Source organism: Bubalus bubalis, chromosome 3, assembly GCF_019923935.1.
Source record: "Bubalus bubalis isolate 160015118507 breed Murrah chromosome 3, NDDB_SH_1, whole genome shotgun sequence".
NCBI lineage: Eukaryota > Metazoa > Chordata > Mammalia > Artiodactyla > Bovidae > Bubalus > Bubalus bubalis.
Window position 1 is genome coordinate 48,128,108 of NC_059159.1, and position 21,357 is coordinate 48,149,464.

The following is a 21,357-nucleotide window of genomic DNA, read 5'->3' on the forward strand; positions in this document are numbered from 1 at the left end:
AGAAAGGGGAGGGTAGGTGGATTCCAAGTGGGCTTCGGCTGAGCCAGTCACCTGCACTCTTTTTTTCCTGGTAGAGCACATCCTGTTTCAGAAAACTGAAACCCACTTGAGCAGGCTTTCATTGTGGGAGGAGTTGAACGGGAGGTTACAGCTGTTAGTCTCACCAGGTTCTGAAGACTGGACTTAGATTACTGCTGAGCCTGAGAGAAAGGCCTAGACTTCGAGGCTGGACCTTAGACTTCCCACTGTCTCTCCAGGGGCTCTTGTTCTAGACCTTTATTTGGCCTTACCATGTGGCATGTATTAATAGGGTCTTAGTTCCCTAAAAGGGATCGAACCTGTGACCCCTGTGTTGGAAGCTCAGCGTCTTAGCCACTAGCAGGGAATTCCCTCTGGGCCCTGTTTTTTCCTAGCTTTTTTCCCCCTTATAACTTGGGCTTGCCATTCAGTTTTGGTTTGTTCATGACTCCAGCCTTGACACCTAGAAAGTTGCTGTCCAAACACCCCCGTAATCTGATGACTGTGTCTGTCTCGTAGTTCAGATTCTAACAGGACTCACATTGGCTTGACCGTGCATTAGTTCTTACATCACTTCTCAGCTGAGGCAGGCGGCCAGATCCTGTGGTGGATGGAGGTGCCCTTTCCAGGAGCTGTGGGTGGGATACATTCTGTAAACAGTGAAGTCGATATTTGTGAGTTTCGGACAGGAGCGGTGATTGAAATCTCTAATTCACCTGTAGTCGTGAGGGCTTGGGGGTTATATATGGCCACTTTGGGGTTGCTGCATGGTATTTTGGTTTTTGGAGACAGGGTGACGTGTCAGAGACAATCAGAGTCTTCTTTGAGCAGAGCAAGTCTTTCCCTCCAGCTCCCAAGAGCCTCCTTACCATCCAGGAGGTGGACGAATTCCTCCTGCGGCTCTCCAAGCTCACCAAGGAGGATGAGCAGCAACAGGCCCTGCAGGATATCGCCTCCAGGTGGGGCACTGCCCACTGGGGATGGGCCTGGGGAGACGGAATCACTAGGGGGGAAGGTTTGGGAGTCCAGAGCTTTGTCAGTTGCATGTGCCTCATCCCTCTAGGTGTACAGCCAATGACCTTAAGTGCATCATCAGGCTGATCAAGCATGACCTGAAGATGAACTCAGGTGCGAAACACGTGTAAGTACCAAGTCCTCAATGGTGGAAGCTGCCCACTCCCTGTGTTGTCAGCTGGTGTCGGAGACTTGGAAGCCCCGATTTGGGTTTGAGTCCTGATTCTGCCGCCATCCTTCCTGTGGGACCTGTCAGTTGACCTAGCTCAGCCTCCATTTTCTCATGTTAAAGGGAGATAACAGTACCCTTTTCACAGAGTTGTTAGAGTCAAACACAGGTAATACGTCCAATAAGTATGAGTTGCTTGCCCACGCCAGTCCCCTCTTTGGTAGGGCAGCATCCAGGTAGCATGGTATCTCAAAAGAGCTGAGTTTTCCAAGACTTTTTCTCCTGTGACAGTCTTTAAACAATAGGACGTAACCGCTTCCCCATATATTGGGATTCATGGGGTCCCAATATATGGGGACGCGGTTGTGTCCTGTTGTTGCTGGACATGATATGTTGCAGCATATTGCTGCTATCTAGAGCAGTAAGGTCAAGAACAGTGGTGTTTGTTTCCTTGCCCCTGTCGGCCTCGGCAGGTTAGATGCGCTAGACCCCAATGCCTATGAAGCCTTCAAAGCCTCACGCAACCTGCAGGATGTGGTAGAGCGGGTCCTCCGCAACGAGCAGGAGGTGGAGAAGGAGCCAGGCCAGAGACGAGCTCTGAGTGTCCAGGCCTCTCTGATGACCCCAGTGCAGCCCATGCTGGTAAGGACGTTGCTCTTGCCCTGCTTTCTGCTCCTGTGTGCGGTTACTACCCTTCCCTGTGAGATCTGAGAGGGTATGATGGTGAAGGCCCTGCAAGAAAGATGGCTGGAAGATTTGGGGGAAGGAAGAGTAGAGTTGCAGGGGGTGTTTCTCCTGGGGGAGTCTGGCAGAGGGGGAGATAGTGTGAGCAGTGGAAAAACCTGAGAACTCAGCCATCTCTGCCCTCAGCCAGCTGTGGAATCTTAGGTGAGGTCCTCAGTCTCTCTTGATCCTTAGTTTTCTTACATGAATGGGGTCTGAAGTGCCTGCCCTGAGCGGCTCATCTGTCATCTTTCCTGAAGTCAGGTGGGTGTGTGCAGTGACTCCTGAGTCTCTGTGACATGCCCCAAAGTAGCTCTGAGAGTTGGTGACAGAGCCAGCCTTCATGTGAGAGGGTACTTTGGGTCTCTTTTTTTTTCTGGAATGAGAAGAAGCTTAAGGAATGAAGACCAGCTCTCCTTGGGCCTCTGCTTGTTTCATGATAAATGGGATTTCCTTTCTGGCGTGGGTTTTCCTGTGCAATAGGACAGTCCCCGCCTGCCGCTGTGCCTGCTCTGAGAGCCTTTGTATTGTTTCAGTGGAGTACACTGCTTTCTATGAAACAGCCTTGTGGTATTTTCCTGAAGTCCTAGTCTAGGGTTCTGTATTGGGATAGCCAGCACCAAAATAGTAAGATCTCCACTTGAAGGACAGGACCAGTCACCTCCATTAGTAGACTTTCTGATTTTTATAAGAATTTTTTTGGAATCTGTTCCACAGTCTCATTTGAAGCATGGCATAACTTACACTGGGCTTCCCTGGTGGCTCAGTGGTAAAGAATCCACCTTCCAATGCAGGAGACGCAGGTTTGATCCCTGGGTCGGGAATATCCCCTGGAGAAGGAACTGGCAACCTACTCCAGTATTCTTGCCTGGGAAACACCATGGGCAGAGGAGCCTGGCGGGCTACAGTCCATGGGGTCACAAAAGAGTCAGATACAACTTAGCGCCTAAACAGCAACAATAGGTTACACAGCTTACTGGTTAACCACCCAGGCTTTGGAGTTGGGTCTAGATTCACATCTCATTCCTGCCCTTCACTAGCTGTGTAATAGAAAGTGGGCACATAACCTCTGTGGATTTCAGTTTTCTCATTCATAAAGTGAAAACAATATATCAGAATATGACGCTGCCCAGCCTTTTCACTCCCTCCTGCCCTGAGGGTGCACTCTGGCTGAGGGGCCCCGGGCTTCGCGCTGTCCCTGCCGAGCCACCTCTCTGGGAAGAGCACCTTAAGTCTCCAGGCTTGTCTCCCCCTCCCCTGCCCCCAAGGCTGAGGCCTGCAAGTCCATCGAGTATGCCATGAAGAAGTGTCCAAACGGCATGTTCTCTGAGATCAAGTATGACGGGGAGCGAGTCCAGGTGCATAAGAAGGGGGACCACTTCAGCTACTTCAGCCGCAGTCTCAAGCCCGTCCTGCCACACAAGGTACAGACCCCTTCCTTTCTGCCGGGACTCTTCTACCTGTCTCTAAGGATCTCAAAGCCTGTGTTCCGTTGCCGTTCTAGCTCTGGTGCAAAATAGAATCTGTTTTGTATTTGTTGAATGGAAGAATGTATTGATGTATTCATTTTTGGAATCTTCCAATAATGTGGGGCTGCTCAGGAAGAACAGCCCAAGAGCGTAGCTGGGGGTCAGCCATCATGGAGCCTAGGGGCACTGACACCAGGACACCGAGCTCAGCTGGTGACGACTTGCTGTGCCTGTCCTCTGCCTTTCTAGGTCCTGTGTGCTCCCCCTGAGCTCTGTCGTGGCTCGGGTACAAAGAACTGTTAGGCAGTCAGTCATTAATTTATTCAACTTTTTTTTTTTTTTTTTTAATTTTTAATGTTTTGTCTGTGCCACACAGCATGCAGCATGTTAGTTCACCCACCAGGGAGCAAACCTGTGCCCCCTGCAGTGGAAGCACAGAGTCTTGTCCACTGGACTACCAGGGAAGTCCCCTGTTCAACAAATGTTTATCAAGGGTTTATACCAGGCACTGTCTAAGGTAGTGGGCATCCAGTATTTAATGAAAAATTTCAAAAAAGGACGGAAGTTCTGTGCCTCCAGGGGCTTAAATTCAGACGTAAACACAATCCCATGGGGGCTTCTGAGACCCCGGCTTCTGCCCTTAATCAGGGGGCATTGAGAACCTCGCCCCTCGGCCCTTCTCAGCTCCCGGGGCCTCTGGGAGCCCTTGGGGGTTGTCCAGGGAAAAGCAGTGGGGATAGCTGGCTGGGGTAGCTGGGGCGTGGGTAGCCCTCCTTTCCCTGCTCCCCCTTCTGTCTGCTCAGAGTCCCGGGGGAGGGAACGCTCACACCCTTGCCCAGCCTCGCCTGCCTGGGCAATCAGGCAAGGCCATCAGTTTCAAGTGTTTCTGAGAGCTGAGCAGGACCTCTTTGCGAGCATTAGTGAAGACCCTCCTCATGTTTTCTCACTGCTCCTAAGGGAGTCCATTTCTCTCTTTCCATCCTTTTTCCACTGGTCTGTTCTCTTGCACGAATCCCGCCTGCCCACCTTCCCTCCCTCTGTTCCATGTTTGTCTGCCTCCCTTCTTCCCCTCATTTTCACCTTCAATCTTTTCCTTTTTCCTGCAAATTCTCTGCAGCCAATAGAAACTGACCCCGATGTGAGCTGACCTCTTCCAGGGTCTGGGCCAAGGTCCTGAAACATAGCTGATTGTTCCTGTCTGGCCAGCTGCCAAGACCTAAGTCTGTTTTGCACATCAGCTAGGCTGGCACGTGTTGGTGTTCCGTGTTCCCTCGGGGGCCCAGCTTTAGCTTTCTGTGTCCTGACTCCCTCTGAGTGACCCTTCTGCCTCCAGGTGGCCCACTTTAAGGACTTCATCCCCCAGGCTTTCCCTGGGGGCCACAGCATGATCTTGGACTCTGAGGTGCTCCTGATCGACAACAGGACAGGCAAACCACTGCCCTTTGGGACTCTGGGAGTGCACAAGGTACTGGCTCAGGCCCAGTGAGCAAGAGTGAGTGTGTGCATGAGTGTGCCTTCAGTCCAGACGCAGAGGGCCGTGTCGCTGACTTAGGGTCAAGCTTATCTTCATCTTTGGATTGGTACTGACTTTAGCCCTAAGTTTGGATATGTTTTGTCTTTGTGTTTTGCATAAGAAGAGCTTATAGTGGCACCTGGCTTATAACTGGGTCAGTCTCCACTTAGGATATGTCTGCCAAGTGCCGTTGTGGCCCAGGGCCTTCACAGCACAAACACGCGTTATGTACCACACGCTTCAGAGGGTCTGTGAAAGTGGACTGCTTCTCCCGTGTGTCCCTCATGCACCTGCTACCTCATCTTCCCTTACAGAAAGCTGCCTTCCAGGATGCTAATGTCTGCCTGTTTGTTTTTGATTGTATCTACTTCAATGATGTCAGCTTGATGGATAGGTGAGGAGTCTATTTTTGATTCCTGGGTAGGGAGGCGGGGGCCCGAGATTGGAAAGGAGAGAGGGCAAGGAGCTGGTGCAAGTGCCTCTGGGCCCAGGAGCTACAGCAGGAAGGAGCGAGAGGGAGCACAATCGCCGCACAGCCGGCTCCCCGTCCAGTGTCAGGAAGAGCCAGTATGCTGACGAGACCTCGACTCGGAAAGCTTAAGTCAGAGGAAGCCCCGCCACCCGTGGCAGGATGGACTGTTGACGAGGCACCGACTACGAGCACTGAAGGGTTTCCTTACCTCTTCAGAAGTGCCTCCGGGTGCATAAGGCAGATGAATTTCAGTTCAGAGGCTTTAGTCTTGGGAGAGGCTGACAACCAGAAGTCAGGCTGTGTGGTTGGGACCACCTTCGGGATAACTCACAGTCTTGACCTCTTGAGTCCCAGAAACCATTTGGCCCCCTCCTCCCTTAGAGAGGCATCCCTGTCCCTACCCCCACCCCAGCCTCCAGCCCTGAGTGTGCAGAGGGAGACAGAACTGCCAGGGTAGGAGCTGGGGTTTGGGCTTGAGGTCCTGAGGCCTGTCCGCCTGCTGACCCAAGCACAGCCCACCTGGGGCCTGGAGTGAGACAGAGTGCAGCAAAGGAGAGTCAGGGTTATTTTTCAAAGGGGACCAGGGTTTACACAGTCTGTCTGGGCTGAGGAGGTAGAGACAGGACCTATAACAATGAAGTAACTCTGTGCCGCAGCTCATACCATCCGTCTTTGGTCCCAGTGGAGCCCTGGTCACCCTGGGCGGGCAGAACTGATAGGCACGAGGGCCCGGAGCCATGGCAGATCTTTCAGGAAACCAGTCCATCCTTGTCCCCTCTCCTCAGAACTCTGGGGGAACATCCTGGCCTGACCTCAGCTCTCCTGTCCCCCTCAGGCCTCTGTGTGAGCGGCGGAAGCTTCTTCATGACAACATGGTGGAAATTCCCAACCGGATCATGTTCTCAGAAATGAAACAAGTCACAGTGAGTGAGGATCCCACCCTTGGCAGCGTCCTTGTGATTTGAAAACAAAGCAGAACACCGCATGGGTCAGACGTAGTTGGGAGGATGAGTGTTAGTTATTTTCTTAAGAGGGAGGCTGATGTGGATACAAGCAGACCTTGGAGATACTGTGGGTTTGGTTCTAGACCACCACAGTAAAGCAGTATCACAAGAAAATAAGTCACATAACTTACGAATTCCCAATGCATAGAAGTTACATTAACACTCCAGTCTATTAGGTGTGCAATAGCATTATGTCTAAAAAAACAACGTACATGCCTTAACTAAAAATACTACTAAAAAATGCTTACCATTATCTGACATTTTGTTTAAAAAAAAAAAAGGAAAATACAGTATCTGCAAAATGTGGTAAAGCAAAGCACAGTAAGACAGGCTCTGCCGGTGTTCGTGTGCTAGTCCCCACCTGGCGGGGCAGGGCGTGAGAGGGCCTTCCCAGGGGGGCGCCCAGAGTCACCGCTGAAGCAGCTCTGGTTGGTCCCTGCTCTGCTGGCCCTTTTGTTCCTTGTATTCAAGTCAGGGTGTTTGCAGCAGGCACGTGGCTAGTGTGTGAGAAGGAACCACCTCTGCCTCGCTTCCATAGCCCTTCTCTGTTCTCACATCAGTCTCAGTGTCTCTCCTGCTGTCCCCCAGAAAGCTTCCGACTTGGTGGACATGATCAACAGGGTGATCCGAGAGGGGCTGGAAGGGCTGGTGCTGAAGGACGTGAAGGTAAGTTGGTCACATCCTTTGCTTTCTTCTGCCCTGGCCAGGACGTGGCTGTGGCAGTTTGAGGTGCTGGGGGCGGCGGCGGGGGGTGCCTTTGCAGGATTCTGGATGTAAAGGCTGGGTTTGTGGTTGTGTCCTGAGTGCCTTGATGGAGTGGGAGGGCACTGCGACAGATCCAGGGTGTCTTGTGAGCAGGTAAAAAACTCACCCTTGCAGAGCCTCCATTCTCATTTGTGGTCTCTCTCTTGCTTGCTTCCCCTCAGGGTACATATGAGCCTGGAAAGCGTCATTGGCTGAAAGTGAAGAAAGACTATTTGAACGAGGGTGCCATGGCCGACACAGCTGACCTGGTGGTGCTTGGGGCCTTCTATGGGCAAGGGAGCAAAGGTCAGGGTGGCCTCTGACTCCTGGGATGGTGCTTCTTTGAAAGGCACCACTCAAGGCATAGGCCGGCCTTCTTCCTGGCTGGACGTGCTAGCACGGCCAGTCGTGACGTCCGGAGCTCTGGCTTAGGGGCCCTGACCTTGCCCATGCCGCCTCAGGCAGGAACAGGGAGCGCTGCAGACCCAGGCAGGGAGAGGTCAGGCGAGAGTGCGCCGGGCTCACCGGCCCAAAAAGACACCAGCCACTGTTTCTCCAAGGCCTGCTGGCTTTCTCCTCAGGGAAAATCTCCATTTCCTAACTGGAGGGGAAGCTGGGGTCTGAGGAACTAGTAGTCGTGGCATCTTTTCCTGGGTGCCAGACGCCATTCAGCTCCTTTTAGTCCAGCATTCAGTGTGATTGTCCCGAATTCACTGAAGTTGGGACTCAAAAGGGTTAACCTCACACAGCTAGTGTGGATCCAGGTGATCTCCAGAGCTCCAACACCGAGGCCTGGGCCCCTTCCTCCGCAGGCTGCCTCTCTCAGGGCCGGCGGGTGCCCCCACCCCCAACCCAGTGCTCCCCCCCCAGGTGGTATGATGTCCATCTTCCTCATGGGCTGCTATGACCCGAGCAGCCGGAAGTGGTGCACCGTCACCAAGTGTGCAGGCGGCCACGACGACGCAACGCTCGCCCGCCTGCAGACAGAACTGGACATGGTGAAGATCAGCAAGGTGAGGGGGCCCCGGGGCCCTGGCCTCTGGACCAGCCATCGTTTCTGAGATGGGCAGTGTTGTGGGGCATGGCGGGAAACTGTAGGTCTCGTTTGTCTGTCTCCACAGAAAAGGGCTGCTGCTTGCATAGGAGCAGTGTTAGGCCCTCAAATCCTCTGAGGACCTACCCTGTGGAAACTGGCCTGTGTGCCGTCCAGGCCACAGCCTCTCTGGGCAGGGAGGATACCAGGGGTGAGGGGCAGCCTTTTGTGATGTCACCTCTTCTCACAAGCCTGCAACCAAGAGCGCGTTTAAGTCCTGTTTTAGCAACAGCCCAGGACAGCATCTTTTCTCCTCTAGGATCCCAGCAAGATACCCAACTGGCTGAAAATCAATAAGATCTACTACCCTGACTTCATCGTTCCAGACCCAAAGGTATTATCCCGTGGCCTGGGGTCCTCCAGCCCCCAAAATGAGTTTGTGCATTCTCTACTGCCACAGAGACGTCATCTCAGCATCGCTGACAGTCCACCTCAGGATGGGGAGCCAGGGGACAGGCACAGAAAAGACCAGTCAACACTGAGGGGCATCCTCCCTAGGCAGGAAGGGCCTCCCCTTCCTCGAGTCACATGTGGCCTGGCCCAGTCCTTCCTGCACTGACAGAGAGCTGAGGCCCAGGGAAGAAACAGGGCTCCCTAGGCCACACAGCGTCAGCAGTGGGGCTAGAACTTGTCTCCCTGCTGTTACCCACTGCTGTTTCAGTTTTAATTGTGCTCTATTGCTTTTAGCTGGGCTTCCAGGTGAGGCTCAGTGGTAAAGAATCTGCCTGTCAAGCAGGAGACACAGGTTCAGTCCCTGGATCAGGAAGATCCCCTGGAGGAGGAAATGGCAACCTACTCCAGTATTGTCAGGAGAATCCCATGGACAGAGGAGCCTGGCGGGCTGCAGTCTATGAGGTCACAAAGAGTCAGACACAACTTAGCAGCTAAACAGCAGCATCAGCATTGCTTTTACCTGATCGGAAGGTGTTTTCTACTTAACCAGTGAATGACCTGACTTCTCCTGACAGAAAGCTGCCGTGTGGGAGATCACAGGGGCTGAATTCTCGAAATCTGAGGCTCACACAGCTGATGGGATCTCCATCCGATTCCCTCGCTGCACCCGAATCCGTGATGATAAGGACTGGAAGTCCGCCACGACCCTCCCCCAACTCAAGGTGCCAGTGACTGGGCTGCGCGTGTCCTGCTCCCCCTTCTCCCGGCTCTGGCACCCAGCACACCTGACCTCCTGCGTCCTCCCCTTCTCCTTTCTCCAGCATGCTGAGAGGGGCCAGGAGGCAGTTACTAGAAAAGGGGAGCAGCACGGCCCCTGGAGAGAGCCCTGCCTGCATCAGGCCCCCTGGGCAGCCCTGGGCCCTGTCTCTCAGCCTCCTGGGCAGGACTTGCCCCCCAGACTTCAGTCTCCACGTTGCTAAGAAGAACTGGGGAACAGAACAGTGATCTGTGCAGATTACTCCAGAAACAGGGCCAGAGCTAGAAAAGCACTGAGGAGGCCGGCTCCCTTGGCCTGCTGCGGTCCTCCTCCCCTCATTTTCCTCAGCCCGGGCACCTAAGACACCACACAGGCGCCTGAGCCCCGAGGCTGGGAAAGGAGGGGTAACGCGACATTCTCCCCCTCTCAGGAGCTGTACCAGCTGTCCAAGGAGCGGGCGGCCTTCGCCATGATGGCCGGGGACGAGGGGAGCTCTGCCACAGGGGGCAGCAGCGGGGAGAACGAGGGCACCTCAGGGCAGGCTGTGCCTCACAAGGCCCCAAGAGCCTCCCCCAAGCAGCCTCCCACCAGCGCCAGGAAGGCTGGGGGCAAGCCGGGTGGCTGCACCAGCAGAGGTGGTAAGGAGGGAGGGAGGGGCTGGGGCACTGAGGAGTGGGCAGGGACCCCGTCTCCCCGCCCAGCCCTGAGGTCCTGGGACCCCCTGTCCACTGCAGCTGGCATTGGCTGCGTTCCTGCTGTGTGTGCATCCAACGGGCGGGTTACCCTCCTACTCTGCACATGTGACAAACAGGGCCCCCGAGACCCCATGGGAGCTGGGGATGAGCCGCCTCTGAGCTCAGGGCTCAGTGGACAGACCTTCCTGTCTCACCCGTGCTGATATCAGAGGGGCCTGCCCTTCTCTTAGCTCCCCTGACTTCAGGGACCATTATCACCGCTTCTGCCCTCTTCTTGGTTCTCACCCTGAGCTCTTGCCTGCAGGCAACCTGCCAGCTGCAGAGCCCTCCCCTGTGAGAGCGGGAGTGAAACGGAAGGCTCCTGATGCGACCCCATGCGAAGCCAAGGTGAGGGCGAGCGCTCCGCGTTCCCAGCCCTTTGCATTTGGACGCTGCGCGATGGGCAAGGTGTGGTCAGGCTGACTGCCCGCCCCCCGCCCTCCCGCAGCACCCTGGCCTCGGGCAGGGCCGCAGTCCGCTGGCTCCACCCTGTGCCCTCTCGTTGCCTTGCAGAGGCAGCCAGCCAGCAAGCGGAGAGGAAGGAGAGCTGTGCCCACAGGCAGGAGATAGAGCAGCCGGCAGGCTGCAGGGACCTGCCCAGCTGCCGGTCCCAAATCCCGGTTGCCATTAAAGGGGAGAAAGCCCAGCCTGGGTGTGGGAGTGCAGCCGTGTGAGTTTGTGAACAGGGCCAGCCAGTGAGGAGCGGGAGAGGGCGCTGGTTCAGTGACGGGCCTCCTCCTCTCCTCTCCTACTCCGTTGTCAGTTTGGTTTGACAACCGCTATTGAGCACTTACCGAGGCCAGTGACTCGGTTCCACCCTGGAGGCACTGCTGGCCCAGAGGCAGATAGAGGTGAAGGCATCTGGTCACCACAGGGAGGCTGTGCCACCTCCGCCCCCCGCCCCCAGGCAGTCAGCGTGGAGGTCACGACACCCAGGCCCTGAGCCGTCACCATGGCACCCAGAGGACCTTGCCGTCTTACCCCTGCCTGAAGCCCTGGAGCCCATCAGTCACGAGCAGGGCTCCCGGCCCCTCCGCGCGCACAGGACTGCTCGTGGGTCAGGCAGCATTACTCCGGGCCCACAGGCCCTGCCCACCAGTTCTTGGGTGGTTCTTGAGACGTGTGCTTCCCCTTTTCCAGGTCCCTCATGGGGACCCGTTCCCTTGCCCTTATCTTCTTCTCAGCAAGGATGGAAAGGCATGTCGGTCATGCGTAACCTGGAGTGGCCGGAGGTTGGGGGTTTTGGGTTTTTTATCTTTACTTGGCTGCACCAGATCTTAGTTGTGGCACACGGGGTCCTTACTTGTAGCACGTGGGACCTAGTTTCCTGACCAGGGATCAAACTTGGGCCTCTTGCACTGGGAGCTCAGTCTTCGCCACCGGACCACCCAGGGAAATCCCAGGATGGGGGTTTTAGGCGTTACCTTTTCTCCTGTAAACACTCTCCTGTAAACACTCTCCCCGTGTCCTGACCGCTAGTCTCTGTCTCTCAGCTCCTTCCCGAGCGAGGTCAGAGCCAACCGCCCCAGCCCAGCCCAGCCCTGACTGCTGTGCGTTTGCAGGTGCTGCTGGACATCTTCACTGGAGTGCGGCTCTACCTGCCGCCCTCCACGCCAGACTTCAGCCGCCTCAGACGCTACTTTGTGGCATTCGATGGGGACCTGGTGCAGGAATTTGACGTGGGCTCAGCCACACACGTGCTGGGTGGCAGGGACAGGAACCCCGAGGCCCAGCAGGTCTCCCCGGAGTGGATTTGGGCGTGTATCCGGAAACGGAGGCTGGTGGCTCCTTGCTAGGACTGCCGCCTGCCCCTCTCTTGGGTGTACTCCGGCCGCACTGCTTCTGGGCGGGCGGGCGCCGGTTGAACCCAGGGTGGGGGCCGCTCTCTCCTCCAAGCTATGCATCTTCCAGAGCCCACCAGCCCCACCTGCTGTCTTCCAGACTGGAGTGAGCTGCTGTGTGCCACCACTGAAGTCAGGTTCTCCTGCCGGTTTACATGGGTCTTTCAGATAGGGTGCTGGTTTTGACCTTTTTTTTTCCTTTGAAAGCTTTTTAAAAAAAAAAAAAGAAAAATGGAACCCTCTCAGAGTTATCTGTGTCCTTCCCCAGAGACCTCCTATAATTCTAGTGATTAAGGAATGGAGGGGAGGCTGGCTGTTGAAGTTCCCCTTCTACTTCCAGGCTCCTTTTAAAGTTGTATTTAAGAGAGTATCCTCAGAAATGCTTATAGTGGGCAAAACTTGTATTCAGCCTGGCCATTTTTGCCAGGAATGAAATTGCATCTGAAAGAAAACAAAATGGATTTTTATGTCTCACTTCTCCGTGTTCTCCTACTAAACAGTGTGTGGGTCCTGTTTTGAAGGGAGGGGACCAGGAAGGAAGGACAGGGAGGTGGTGTGGGCTCCGGGGCCATAGGCTCAGGAGGAGCTGCCCCCACCCCACCTGCAAACAAGACCAAAAAGCCCTCCAGAAACCCACCTGAGGACAGATCTCCACAGCCTGCTTACAGAGAATGGCTCCTGTGCCACTTGAGGTGGGTTTATTTGAATAAAGAGAAAACAACTGAGCATAGACGAGTCCAGTTCAATAGAACTTTCTATGGCACTGGAAGAAGCGTCCTGGAAACCACTGGCTGACGGGAATCAACCACCTTCAGCTGCTGAGCATGTGAAACGTGCTGGTAACACAGCCGAGGAGTTGACATCTTCATCAGCTTCAAGTCACATGAGACTAATGATGCTCACTGTGGACATTGCAGGTATAGAGAGAGAGAGCTGGTTTGAAGCAAGCCCTGAAACTAAACAGCTGTAACCCTAGGGGCACACGGACCGGAAGTGCACCTAAACCATAAGGTTGCTGGAGAGAGTAAGTGAGCTGAAGGTGCAGCTGCGCACATGGTGATCTGGGATTGGGAAGCCCAGGTGTGTGGTCCTGACCCTGCTTGGGAGGGTGGGCCCTGGCCTCTGCCTGCAGGGCTGCCACACACCACCACAGCCTCGCGCCCGCGCGTTACTGTGTGCACTCCGGTCTGAGTGCAGGCTGCTCACCTCAGCATCTGGTTCTGAACTGGCTTCCATCTAGTTCTAAGGGTCCATCCTGTTTTTCCTTATTGACAAGTTGGCAGGCTGCTTGTCCGACCCCTGGAAGTGAGGTTGCTCTGGAGCATACCTGAGTCAAGAGGCTAAGCAGGGGCCACTGCATATCCCCTGCCCTCCAGGGTAATCAGCTAAGGTTGCTTCAGCCTGTCTGACCTGGGTTCCCACCTGCTGCTTGCAGTGTGTGAGGAGGAAAGGGGGGGCCACCCTGACACTAGGCCAGGACATTTGGGGTTTCTGAATGGGCACCATTCAGTCTGGCTTCACTGTGGAGAATAAGACACTTTTTATTCTATCCTCTCTCGAGACAAAAGCTGCTGCTCCTCTTGAGCACTGACCTACATAAATTTTCACCCCCTCTCCAGCCTCCTCAGGCCAAGCAGCTGGACAGAGCTCTCCCCTCAGGATTTTGCCTTTGGCTTGGCTGGTCTCCAGAGGGGTGCACCCACGCAGCAGAGGGGGTCGTTTCAGTCATGAGCTCGGCCCCTCCTCACCTCACTGGGTGTGTTACCTTCAGCTCACCATTCAAGGTGTGGTTTCCTTCCAGTCTTTCTGATCCATGTTTCTCTTTGCTGCTGAGATTATGTATGATTTTGTATCCATGTACTTCACAGACCATAAGCAACATCATCTTAAACCTCCCCAGCAGGGTGCTGGAGGCTTGCCCTCCTTTGAGCCTTTGTTTACTTGCTGGTTGGCAGCAGGCAAGAGGTCACCCTGGGTGCTGAATGGGTCAGCCTCCCAGAACAATGAGGACAAAGTGCTGTGGCTCAACCTTCAGCCTCTACGCCCTTTTGGCAAGATTCCTTCCTTCTCCAGTCACAGGGCAGATCTGCACTCAGTCCGGCTCTCCCAAAGGCTGTGCTCAGGAGTCCCCTCACCTGTGCACCTGCTCTGACAGGCATACCGACCTGCCTGGAGACACAGGGCACCCTGCGCTCGAGGCCGGGCCAACCTCTGAGCCACAGTCCAGCCAACACAGCTGTTCCCACAACTCCAGCCATCTCCCAGGGTCACCTGAAGACACCTGGGCACCCCGGCTGCCCTCAGACTCCTTCCCACCCACATCTTTAAGGTCTGCTTCTACCAGATCACTGTCCGTGTCTGAACTCGCTTGATGCTGCTATCTGGGCTTGGTCCTTTTTCCTGCCCAGTTCCCATCCTCTTCTAGGCTTTTCCATGTCCAAGGCCACGTGACCCAAGCATCTCCAAAAATAACGCAATCTCACAAGAGCAGGGCTATGTGCATACAGCCTGGGATTAGCCTGTGGCTTGTGAACTCATGTCAGTCTTACCTCTGGCGTCCTCACACCAGATCGGACAGGCATCTATGTTGAAACTTTATTACAAAATTATAAAGCAGAGCTCTGTAACAAAAAATACATAATTGGGTTTGGTCTAACACCCAAGTAAGTCTGAGAAAATCTTAATATAAGCCACTTGAAATAACACATTCACGTCCAAAAGATTTCAACAAATTTATACAATATACATTGAGCACTAATTCCTGTACAGCTTATTCTTTCTAGTTTGGATCCAGCTATTCCAATGTATTATGAACCAGTCAGCTCTCCTGTCTTAAAACAAGTCCCAACTGAAATCTCAGAACAATCAGCAAAAGCCAAGGGATAATGGAAGAATTGGATGTTTCCATGGTAATTAAGACCAAGGATCCATGAGGGGCAGGAGAGAGCATCCAAGGATAAAAATCAAGTTTGCTACCTAGGTTAGATAGTAACTGAAATGGGATCTTAAGAATTCCCAGCCTTTATTTGGTGTAGTAATAAAGATACAAAGGGGAGGGAGCGGGGGAGGTGCTTAGGGTTAGGTTGTTTTAACACCTTTTTCTCCTAAATGGAAACCTTCACCAAAAGGGATTAGAAGACTTAAAGGCAAGTTCTCCTAAACAAGTAAATGACATCAGTTCTGATTCTGACTGAGGTTACAAACCAACCATCAGGATATTGTTATGTCTAAGAGGGAAACTGGGAGCTAGGGAGTCTAAGGCCTCAGCAGAGAAAACAAGTTTTAAGCAGGGAAACAGCCAGCTTCTGCCCTGAAGTTATTGCTAGGTTGTGGCTGAGCTGCTGTGTGCAGACCTGTTTCACAGTGAAACTAAGAAGTAGCTGAATTCTTTGTTAAACTGGTAGGCACCATAAACTATAGTATTAACTGTCCAGCAGAAAGATGGTGTCTTTACAGGGAAATCTCCATCCCTCCCCCAGTTCCTACAAAGGCTGTAGCCCAGAATCAAACTAGGACTTGGTATAATGTCAAGGTAGGTGGTTTAGTGGTTGATGGAGAGAAACCATTAAGCATATCCTGTACCAACCAACAGGTGCCCTTCCTGTTGCTTTCCAAAGTCATGATTGGTTCTGGTCTGAGAGATCTCGGCTGCACGGGGTGGGGGTAGGGGTGACTGCCAAAGCCCTCAGCTGTCTGAGGGTTTGCATAGCTCATCCAACGGTAATGGTGGCGCACACAGCTCTTCTGATAGTGCACAGAATGTATGTTTGTGCTTGGCTAAGCTTCTCCAGCAAACCTGAGCTCTTGCAGTGGTGAAGAGACCCTGAGAGGGCTCAAGAACAACACTCACTCATTGCACGGCCCTTCCTAAAGAGCCAAGGGAATGCTTCCTGACCTGCCCCTAAATCAGCAGGCTGAGAAAGTAAATGGGAGTCAGGAGTCCCTCCCAACCTGGGGAACAAAGACGTGCAGCTGTCTGCTCGAGGGCTGATGCCTCTGAGTGCTCAGTCTTACATGCTTGTCTGACTGGAGTAGAATAAGGCCCTTTGCCTAAGTCTCTGTGTCTTCAAGTGAGACCATGTTTAAAACCTCCATGGGCAAGAGGGACCTCTGCTCAGGGGAAAATTGTTTAAGGCTGTCCGCTGGAGACGTCAAAGCCAAGCAGAGAGCCACTGCTTCCACCCAACGCTTTCCCTTTTCCTCATCAACTGAGGATGGCACCAAGTCAGACCCCAGGAGGAGAAGCAGAGGTGACCCATGTACTGTCACACAAACTGGAATCTCCCAGCAGTCTGAAAGCCAGATGCTTTGCTGACTCCCAAGGTCAGTTCAGGAAAGGGATAGCTTCCCATCCCAGCGCTTAAGGAAGCAACTCTTAATGACTGAAGGTTTTCCAATCGCATTTGCGTTTCATTTCTCACTAGAAATAAGTTTACTGGTCCAAATTTCTGTCCCTAGGAGGATCATTATTGGTCTGGTAAACTACCATCTTTTTGGTCTAAAGAAACAAATGAATTTTAGGTAAGGTATCAAGAGACTTTAGCAAAGGTCAGTTAAAGCACAGAGAGCCACAGAGACCAGAAATGAATCCAGGTGTGCTGGGGAGGAAGACAGCCATTCCCACCAGGACTCCTGGTGGGTGAAACTGAGGAACACCGCTCAGGGGGGTGGGCGGGCTACAGGAGGAAGAGTGAGACTGTTTAGGTTTGCAGAGGAAGGGAGGAAGATATGGTCGAAATTATGGAAAGTCCTCTCCATCAGTTACCATCGTCACCCCAAGATCACCAAAACAGGGACTGGCCTGTGCGACCTGTACCAGTTTTCACTGGCCTGGGGCTTGGCCAGCCGCATGGTGTACCTCTGAAGCAAGACAGGCATGCCCAGAGATGACAGCATCTTTGCTCGCCCTGGTCTTGGGAACACTGTGCATTTTCTGGTTAGCTTGCCCGTCTGCAAGCCGCCAACTGTGTGCTCAGACACCTGGAGCTCTGTCCCCATAAGGCACTGCAGAAGCCGGCACGGGCCCTCAGGATCGGAAGACGTGCACGGCCCGGATCACGTACTGCCGGCAGATGGGGCACTCGTTCATGCGCTTGCCGCACTTGGTACAGGTGACCATGTGGCCGCACTCCAGCAGAACACAGTCGATGGGTGAGTCCATGCAGATCCGACACAGGTTCTCCTCCAGGCTGGACGGCACTGCTCCCCCTGGATGCAGAGCAGAAAGGAGAGTAAGGGGCACAGCCCCCCAGACCCACACACTTCCCTTAGGGAGAAGGAAACGTCTCCCTAGGAACTAACTCCACCTGCTTGTTTAATCTGCACCTCCATAGGCTAGGCTATAGATTTGAATAGTCAAGCACTTGTAGATCAAAGACATCCCAGAACATGAGAATAAGGCAAAGGCCTCAAAGCTTAGAAAGAAGTAACGTTCAGACAACTGAGGCTGTAATAAGGCCAGGGAGTGCCATGGAGGGACTCGATATTCCCTGAGGCAGAACGTGCTGAAAAGATATAAAACTAGCTGAGAAGAGTTTAGGCATCAACAGAGTTGTAATGAACGGCTCATGAAGGATCATGAGACTCCTCTGTAAACATACCCCCAACTGAATAAAGAAAGCCAAGGATTGCAGGGCCCCAACCTGCTTCCCCAGGCTTCCTTGGAGGAGACGCCGTGGTGCCAGAGCCCAGCAGAGACTATGGTTCTGTCTTCTCTGCTTCCCACACACACTTCACCCACACCCCCGTGACTGTTCCTCAGTGCTTTCAGAATTTGTGAGTTTGCTCCTTGTCTCCCCCACTAGAAGACGGGCTCCTGAATTCAACAAATGGAATCAATTTCTATTGAGATAATAATATACTTAGTATCTGCTGTGTGCTCTGAGGGCTGATAGTCATCTTGAATCCCCGAAACCAGTCCTGAGGTGAAAGGGAAAGTGTTAGTCTGACTCTGTGACCCCATGGACTATAGCCCGACAGGTTTCTCTGTCAATGGTATATTCTCCAGGCAAGAATACTGGAGCAGGTTGTTGCTGCCGCCTCCAGGGGACCTTCCTGACCCAGGGACTGAACCCCCATCTCCTGCACTGGCAGAGTCTTCACTACTGAGCCACCTGGGAAGCCCCAACAAAAACTATGAAGTAGGTACTCTCGTTATTCATTTTATGGGTGAGGCAAGTGAAACCAAAAGGTTAAATAGCTTGCCCAAAGATTCAAATGCAGGTAGGCTGGCTTCTAGGAAAGTGGCCTGAGGGCAGGGGCTGTGAAGACGGTACTAACTGCTCAGCGCCCAGTTCTCAACAAGGCTAACTGGCTTGTGCGAGTGGGAAGACACAGTGGGCATGACCCACATCCGGGGTCAGCTGCAGGAACAGAAAACCTCCATGTGCCCAAACCCTAGCCTTCCCAGCATGTTTAAAATGGCAGCCTGAAGCAGGTAGCCATAAACAGGGAACTGCCACCTCTACGGTCCCACAGGCAGCTCTCATACTCCACTGCTTCTGCGCTTTCTTTTCCTGTTCCTTGGACTATTCAGAAAGTCAAGAAACACTTGAGGTGGGCGGGCTGTGAGGCAGTGAAACCTATTTACTCCTGTGAGGAGCTGGTGGCCCTAACAGGGAACGTTTGGAAACAACTGAACTATATAAACACCCATATATATAAATAGGAATACCTATATAAATAATAGGTATGAGCTATATAATAGCTCAACCATAAATATATAGATGAGCTGGAGTAATTTACAGAATTTGATTACAGATTACTTCTGTCAAGATTAACAAATTCATTAACTCAGTTGCCAGCATTCTCCCAGGGAATCAGAAAGACCCCAAGTGGATGGCCAAACTTTGGTATCAGGTGAGGGTCTAGAACTCCAAATGCTCAACTCTCGGGAATGTATCAGCCCGAAGACCGTGCCCCATTCTGAGCAATACAGTGAGAGCTCTTCCCCGAGAAAGGATGTTCTCAGAGTAGTGTAGGGGCCTGAAAAGCACTTTAAAACTTTTTCAGAAGACACTCCAAATTTGGCACTTAGTAAAGTGGCTGTAAAGCCTTGAGACTTTCACAAAAAGGCCTAGCATGTTTTAGAGTGATTGTCTCTGCGGTCAGATTCCTGCAGTGCATTCTGGGGGTGCCCAGAGACCTGTGGGTGGTCTTTAACATACAGCCTGGTACATGGCAGCTGAGTGCCACGAAGCACGCTATTCACACAAGGCTCTCAGCTCACCACCCCTGCTTTTCGGTTGGTACCAGAAGCTGATGAACATCCCAAGTGATTTCCCTGAAGGTACACAGAGACCCTCCCACACAGACCAAGATGGAGTGAAAGCTATGGTGCCTGAGCCCCAGGACTATGGGCAATGCACCAGAAGTGCCACCCCTTGGCTTTGCCGAAGATTTTACAGAGGCTGGCTTCTGAGCTCTGACCACCAGAGGCCTGCACATCAGGCTGCCCGAGGTGTCCTGCCACTCCGCCCTTCGCAGGGACGGGGATGGGAATTTCTAAAGATGCTGAGGAGCCCTGGTTCCCAGTGAACATCCCCCCCAGCACCGCTCCCCCACTGGGATGTGGATATGCTCAGAGTTCTCAGATGGCTAACAGGAGTAAGGGCTGAAGGGGAGGAATGAGAGAAGAGTGAAGGGCCTCAGCCTGATGCCAAACAGGAACAGCTACGTACCGTTTTGGTCTTCAGCGCTGCACACTGCAAAGGGAAGGAAAGAAGGCATCTGAATATGTGATGAAAAGGAAAGCCTCCAGCCACCCTGGCTGAGTTCACTTCCGAACTCAGGCTGCTCTCCTGCTGGGAACCAGGCCACCCTCCTCAGACCCTCCACACACAGGAGACTCACCCACCGCCCCTGCTGGGGTGTCTTAGAATAAGGGCTTCCACTGCTTTGCCGTGAACAAAACTGCCAGGCAGGAAGGAGATTACACAAGCTCAGTGTTCTTTTTTCCTACCACATCGGAAGCCGGCGTTAAAGTCAAGAAAGGAGGAACAGTCTGCCCTGGTCGGCCAGGGAGTCTGGGTGCAACTCCCCAGAGGAGCCATCTCCTCGTCCCTCCTTTGGGGAGGTTCTGGGGACCATCCAAAAGGGAAGAGCCTGTGATCAGGTGACCAGACACATGGCCCCTAACTCTGATGAATCTGAGCTCCTGGGAGAGGAGAACCTGAATCTGACTTCAACCACTGTGAGCAGGCAAGTCAGCCTGCATTGACCTGCAGGAGCCCAATCAGCTAGGGAGCGACTGGGTGAAGTCATTTCAGGAAATGCGGAGTTCCAGACAGCTACACTCGTCTCTCTCCTGCAGGGCTTCTCTGCCTTGATTGGTACAGTCTTCATCTTACCATAAATCGGCAGCACGGTCATAATAGCAAGTTTTTTTCTTCCCCAAACTCATTTGACCACAGACCTTGTTTTACTCTGCATCACTGAAAATGATACCATGGCAAATGCTTTGGAAAATGAACGGCCCAGGGGCAGGCAGGACACACAAGGTGCCGGCACCTTGGGTACAGAGTTTGAGCATGGCCAGAGATAGTGGTGAGTCTGACGGGGCGTCATATGGTGGGAAAGGCCGTGGACTTAGACCCCGAAATCCTCAGGGCCAACCTCGGCTCTCCAGTGAAGGGAAGACGATAACAAGGCCTATTTCACAGGCTGCCCTGCGGAGTAAATACACATACACGATGCCTGACCCCCACCCGGGCCCTCAGCTCCAAAGGACAGTTGTTATTAGAGGACGCAAATGCGCAGGGTGGCCCCTTCCTCAGCTGAAGCGTGGAAATGGAGCAGGCCGCTGTGGCCCCTAACGCGCAGCAGCAAGCGCCCTGCAGCTCTGTGCCGCCGCCGCCCGCATGGCCCCTCACCCAGGTGCTGGAGGCCCTTCTGGTCCTTGTACAGCCGCGTCACCCTCTCCATCAGTTCCCACTTCTCACAGCAGCCCTTGTAGTTGACGAAGTTGCGAGCCAGGATCTCCTTGAGCTGTCGCACAGTGAGACCTTCGATGTCCTCCAGGTCGGTCAGGTCAGACAGAGAGGCCCTTCGGCCTGGGACAAAGCTGTCCTCTGAGTCGACAGACTGCGAAGGCAAAGATGGGATGGATGGGCTCCACTCCCCCGCCCCCACCCCGGCTCTCGCTCCCAGGACCCCAGAGCTCTCTTCACCCTGTGCTTTTGGTGACTGGCCTCAAAGGGGAGGGAATGGGGGCACATGGAGGATTACGTGGCCCCGGCTCGGCATCGCAAGACAGACCTCCGTCTCTTCCTGACCCAGGGGCTGTGCTCAGGCCCGGCGGGCCACAGCCCCACCCCCAGTGGCCGGGCGGGAGGAGCCGCACCAGCTAAGGCAGGGGGTTTTGGATCCCGATTGCTCTACTGACTGATGCTGAGCAGCACCGGGCACAATGCTCA

At 53.6% G+C, this 21,357-nt stretch overlaps 2 protein-coding genes across 11 annotated transcripts in view; one reads left to right on the top strand and one right to left on the bottom strand.

Annotated features, from left to right (window-relative positions):
• Window positions 1-12,418, top strand: part of LIG3 (DNA ligase 3) — a 21,279-nt gene extending 8,861 nt beyond the window's left edge. For 2 of the 3 annotated variants that reach the window (XM_006045370.4, XM_025281071.3), the window contains exons 6-20: window positions 811-977; window positions 1,082-1,159; window positions 1,675-1,843; window positions 3,193-3,348; window positions 4,727-4,858; window positions 5,221-5,300; window positions 6,214-6,301; window positions 6,971-7,048; window positions 7,309-7,432; window positions 7,997-8,139; window positions 8,479-8,553; window positions 9,188-9,334; window positions 9,800-10,007; window positions 10,369-10,451; window positions 11,666-12,418. In XM_006045370.4, coding sequence (XP_006045432.4) covers window positions 811-977; window positions 1,082-1,159; window positions 1,675-1,843; window positions 3,193-3,348; window positions 4,727-4,858; window positions 5,221-5,300; window positions 6,214-6,301; window positions 6,971-7,048; window positions 7,309-7,432; window positions 7,997-8,139; window positions 8,479-8,553; window positions 9,188-9,334; window positions 9,800-10,007; window positions 10,369-10,451; window positions 11,666-11,899 — 1,962 coding nt within the window. In that variant the 3' untranslated portion in view covers window positions 11,900-12,418. Of the gene's footprint in view, window positions 1-810; window positions 978-1,081; window positions 1,160-1,674; window positions 1,844-3,192; window positions 3,349-4,726; window positions 4,859-5,220; window positions 5,301-6,213; window positions 6,302-6,970; window positions 7,049-7,308; window positions 7,433-7,996; window positions 8,140-8,478; window positions 8,554-9,187; window positions 9,335-9,799; window positions 10,008-10,368; window positions 10,452-10,616; window positions 11,283-11,665 lie in introns of those variants that run through there. The other variant, XM_025281072.3, reaches the window with a different exon arrangement.
• Window positions 12,419-14,525: 2,107 nt separating this feature from the next.
• Window positions 14,526-21,357, bottom strand: part of RFFL (ring finger and FYVE like domain containing E3 ubiquitin protein ligase) — a 76,182-nt gene continuing 69,350 nt past the window's right edge. For 6 of the 8 annotated variants that reach the window (XM_025281074.3, XM_025281079.3, XM_044939548.2 and 3 more), the window contains 4 exons: window positions 20,815-21,025; window positions 19,624-19,647; window positions 17,806-17,863; window positions 14,526-17,152 (listed from right to left, as the gene is read on the bottom strand). In XM_025281074.3, coding sequence (XP_025136859.3) covers window positions 16,882-17,152; window positions 17,806-17,863; window positions 19,624-19,647; window positions 20,815-21,025 — 564 coding nt within the window. In that variant the 3' untranslated portion in view covers window positions 14,526-16,881. The remainder of the gene's footprint in view (window positions 17,153-17,805; window positions 17,864-19,623; window positions 19,648-20,814; window positions 21,026-21,357) is intronic. The other 2 variants (XM_025281076.3, XM_044939547.2) reach the window with 1 other exon arrangement.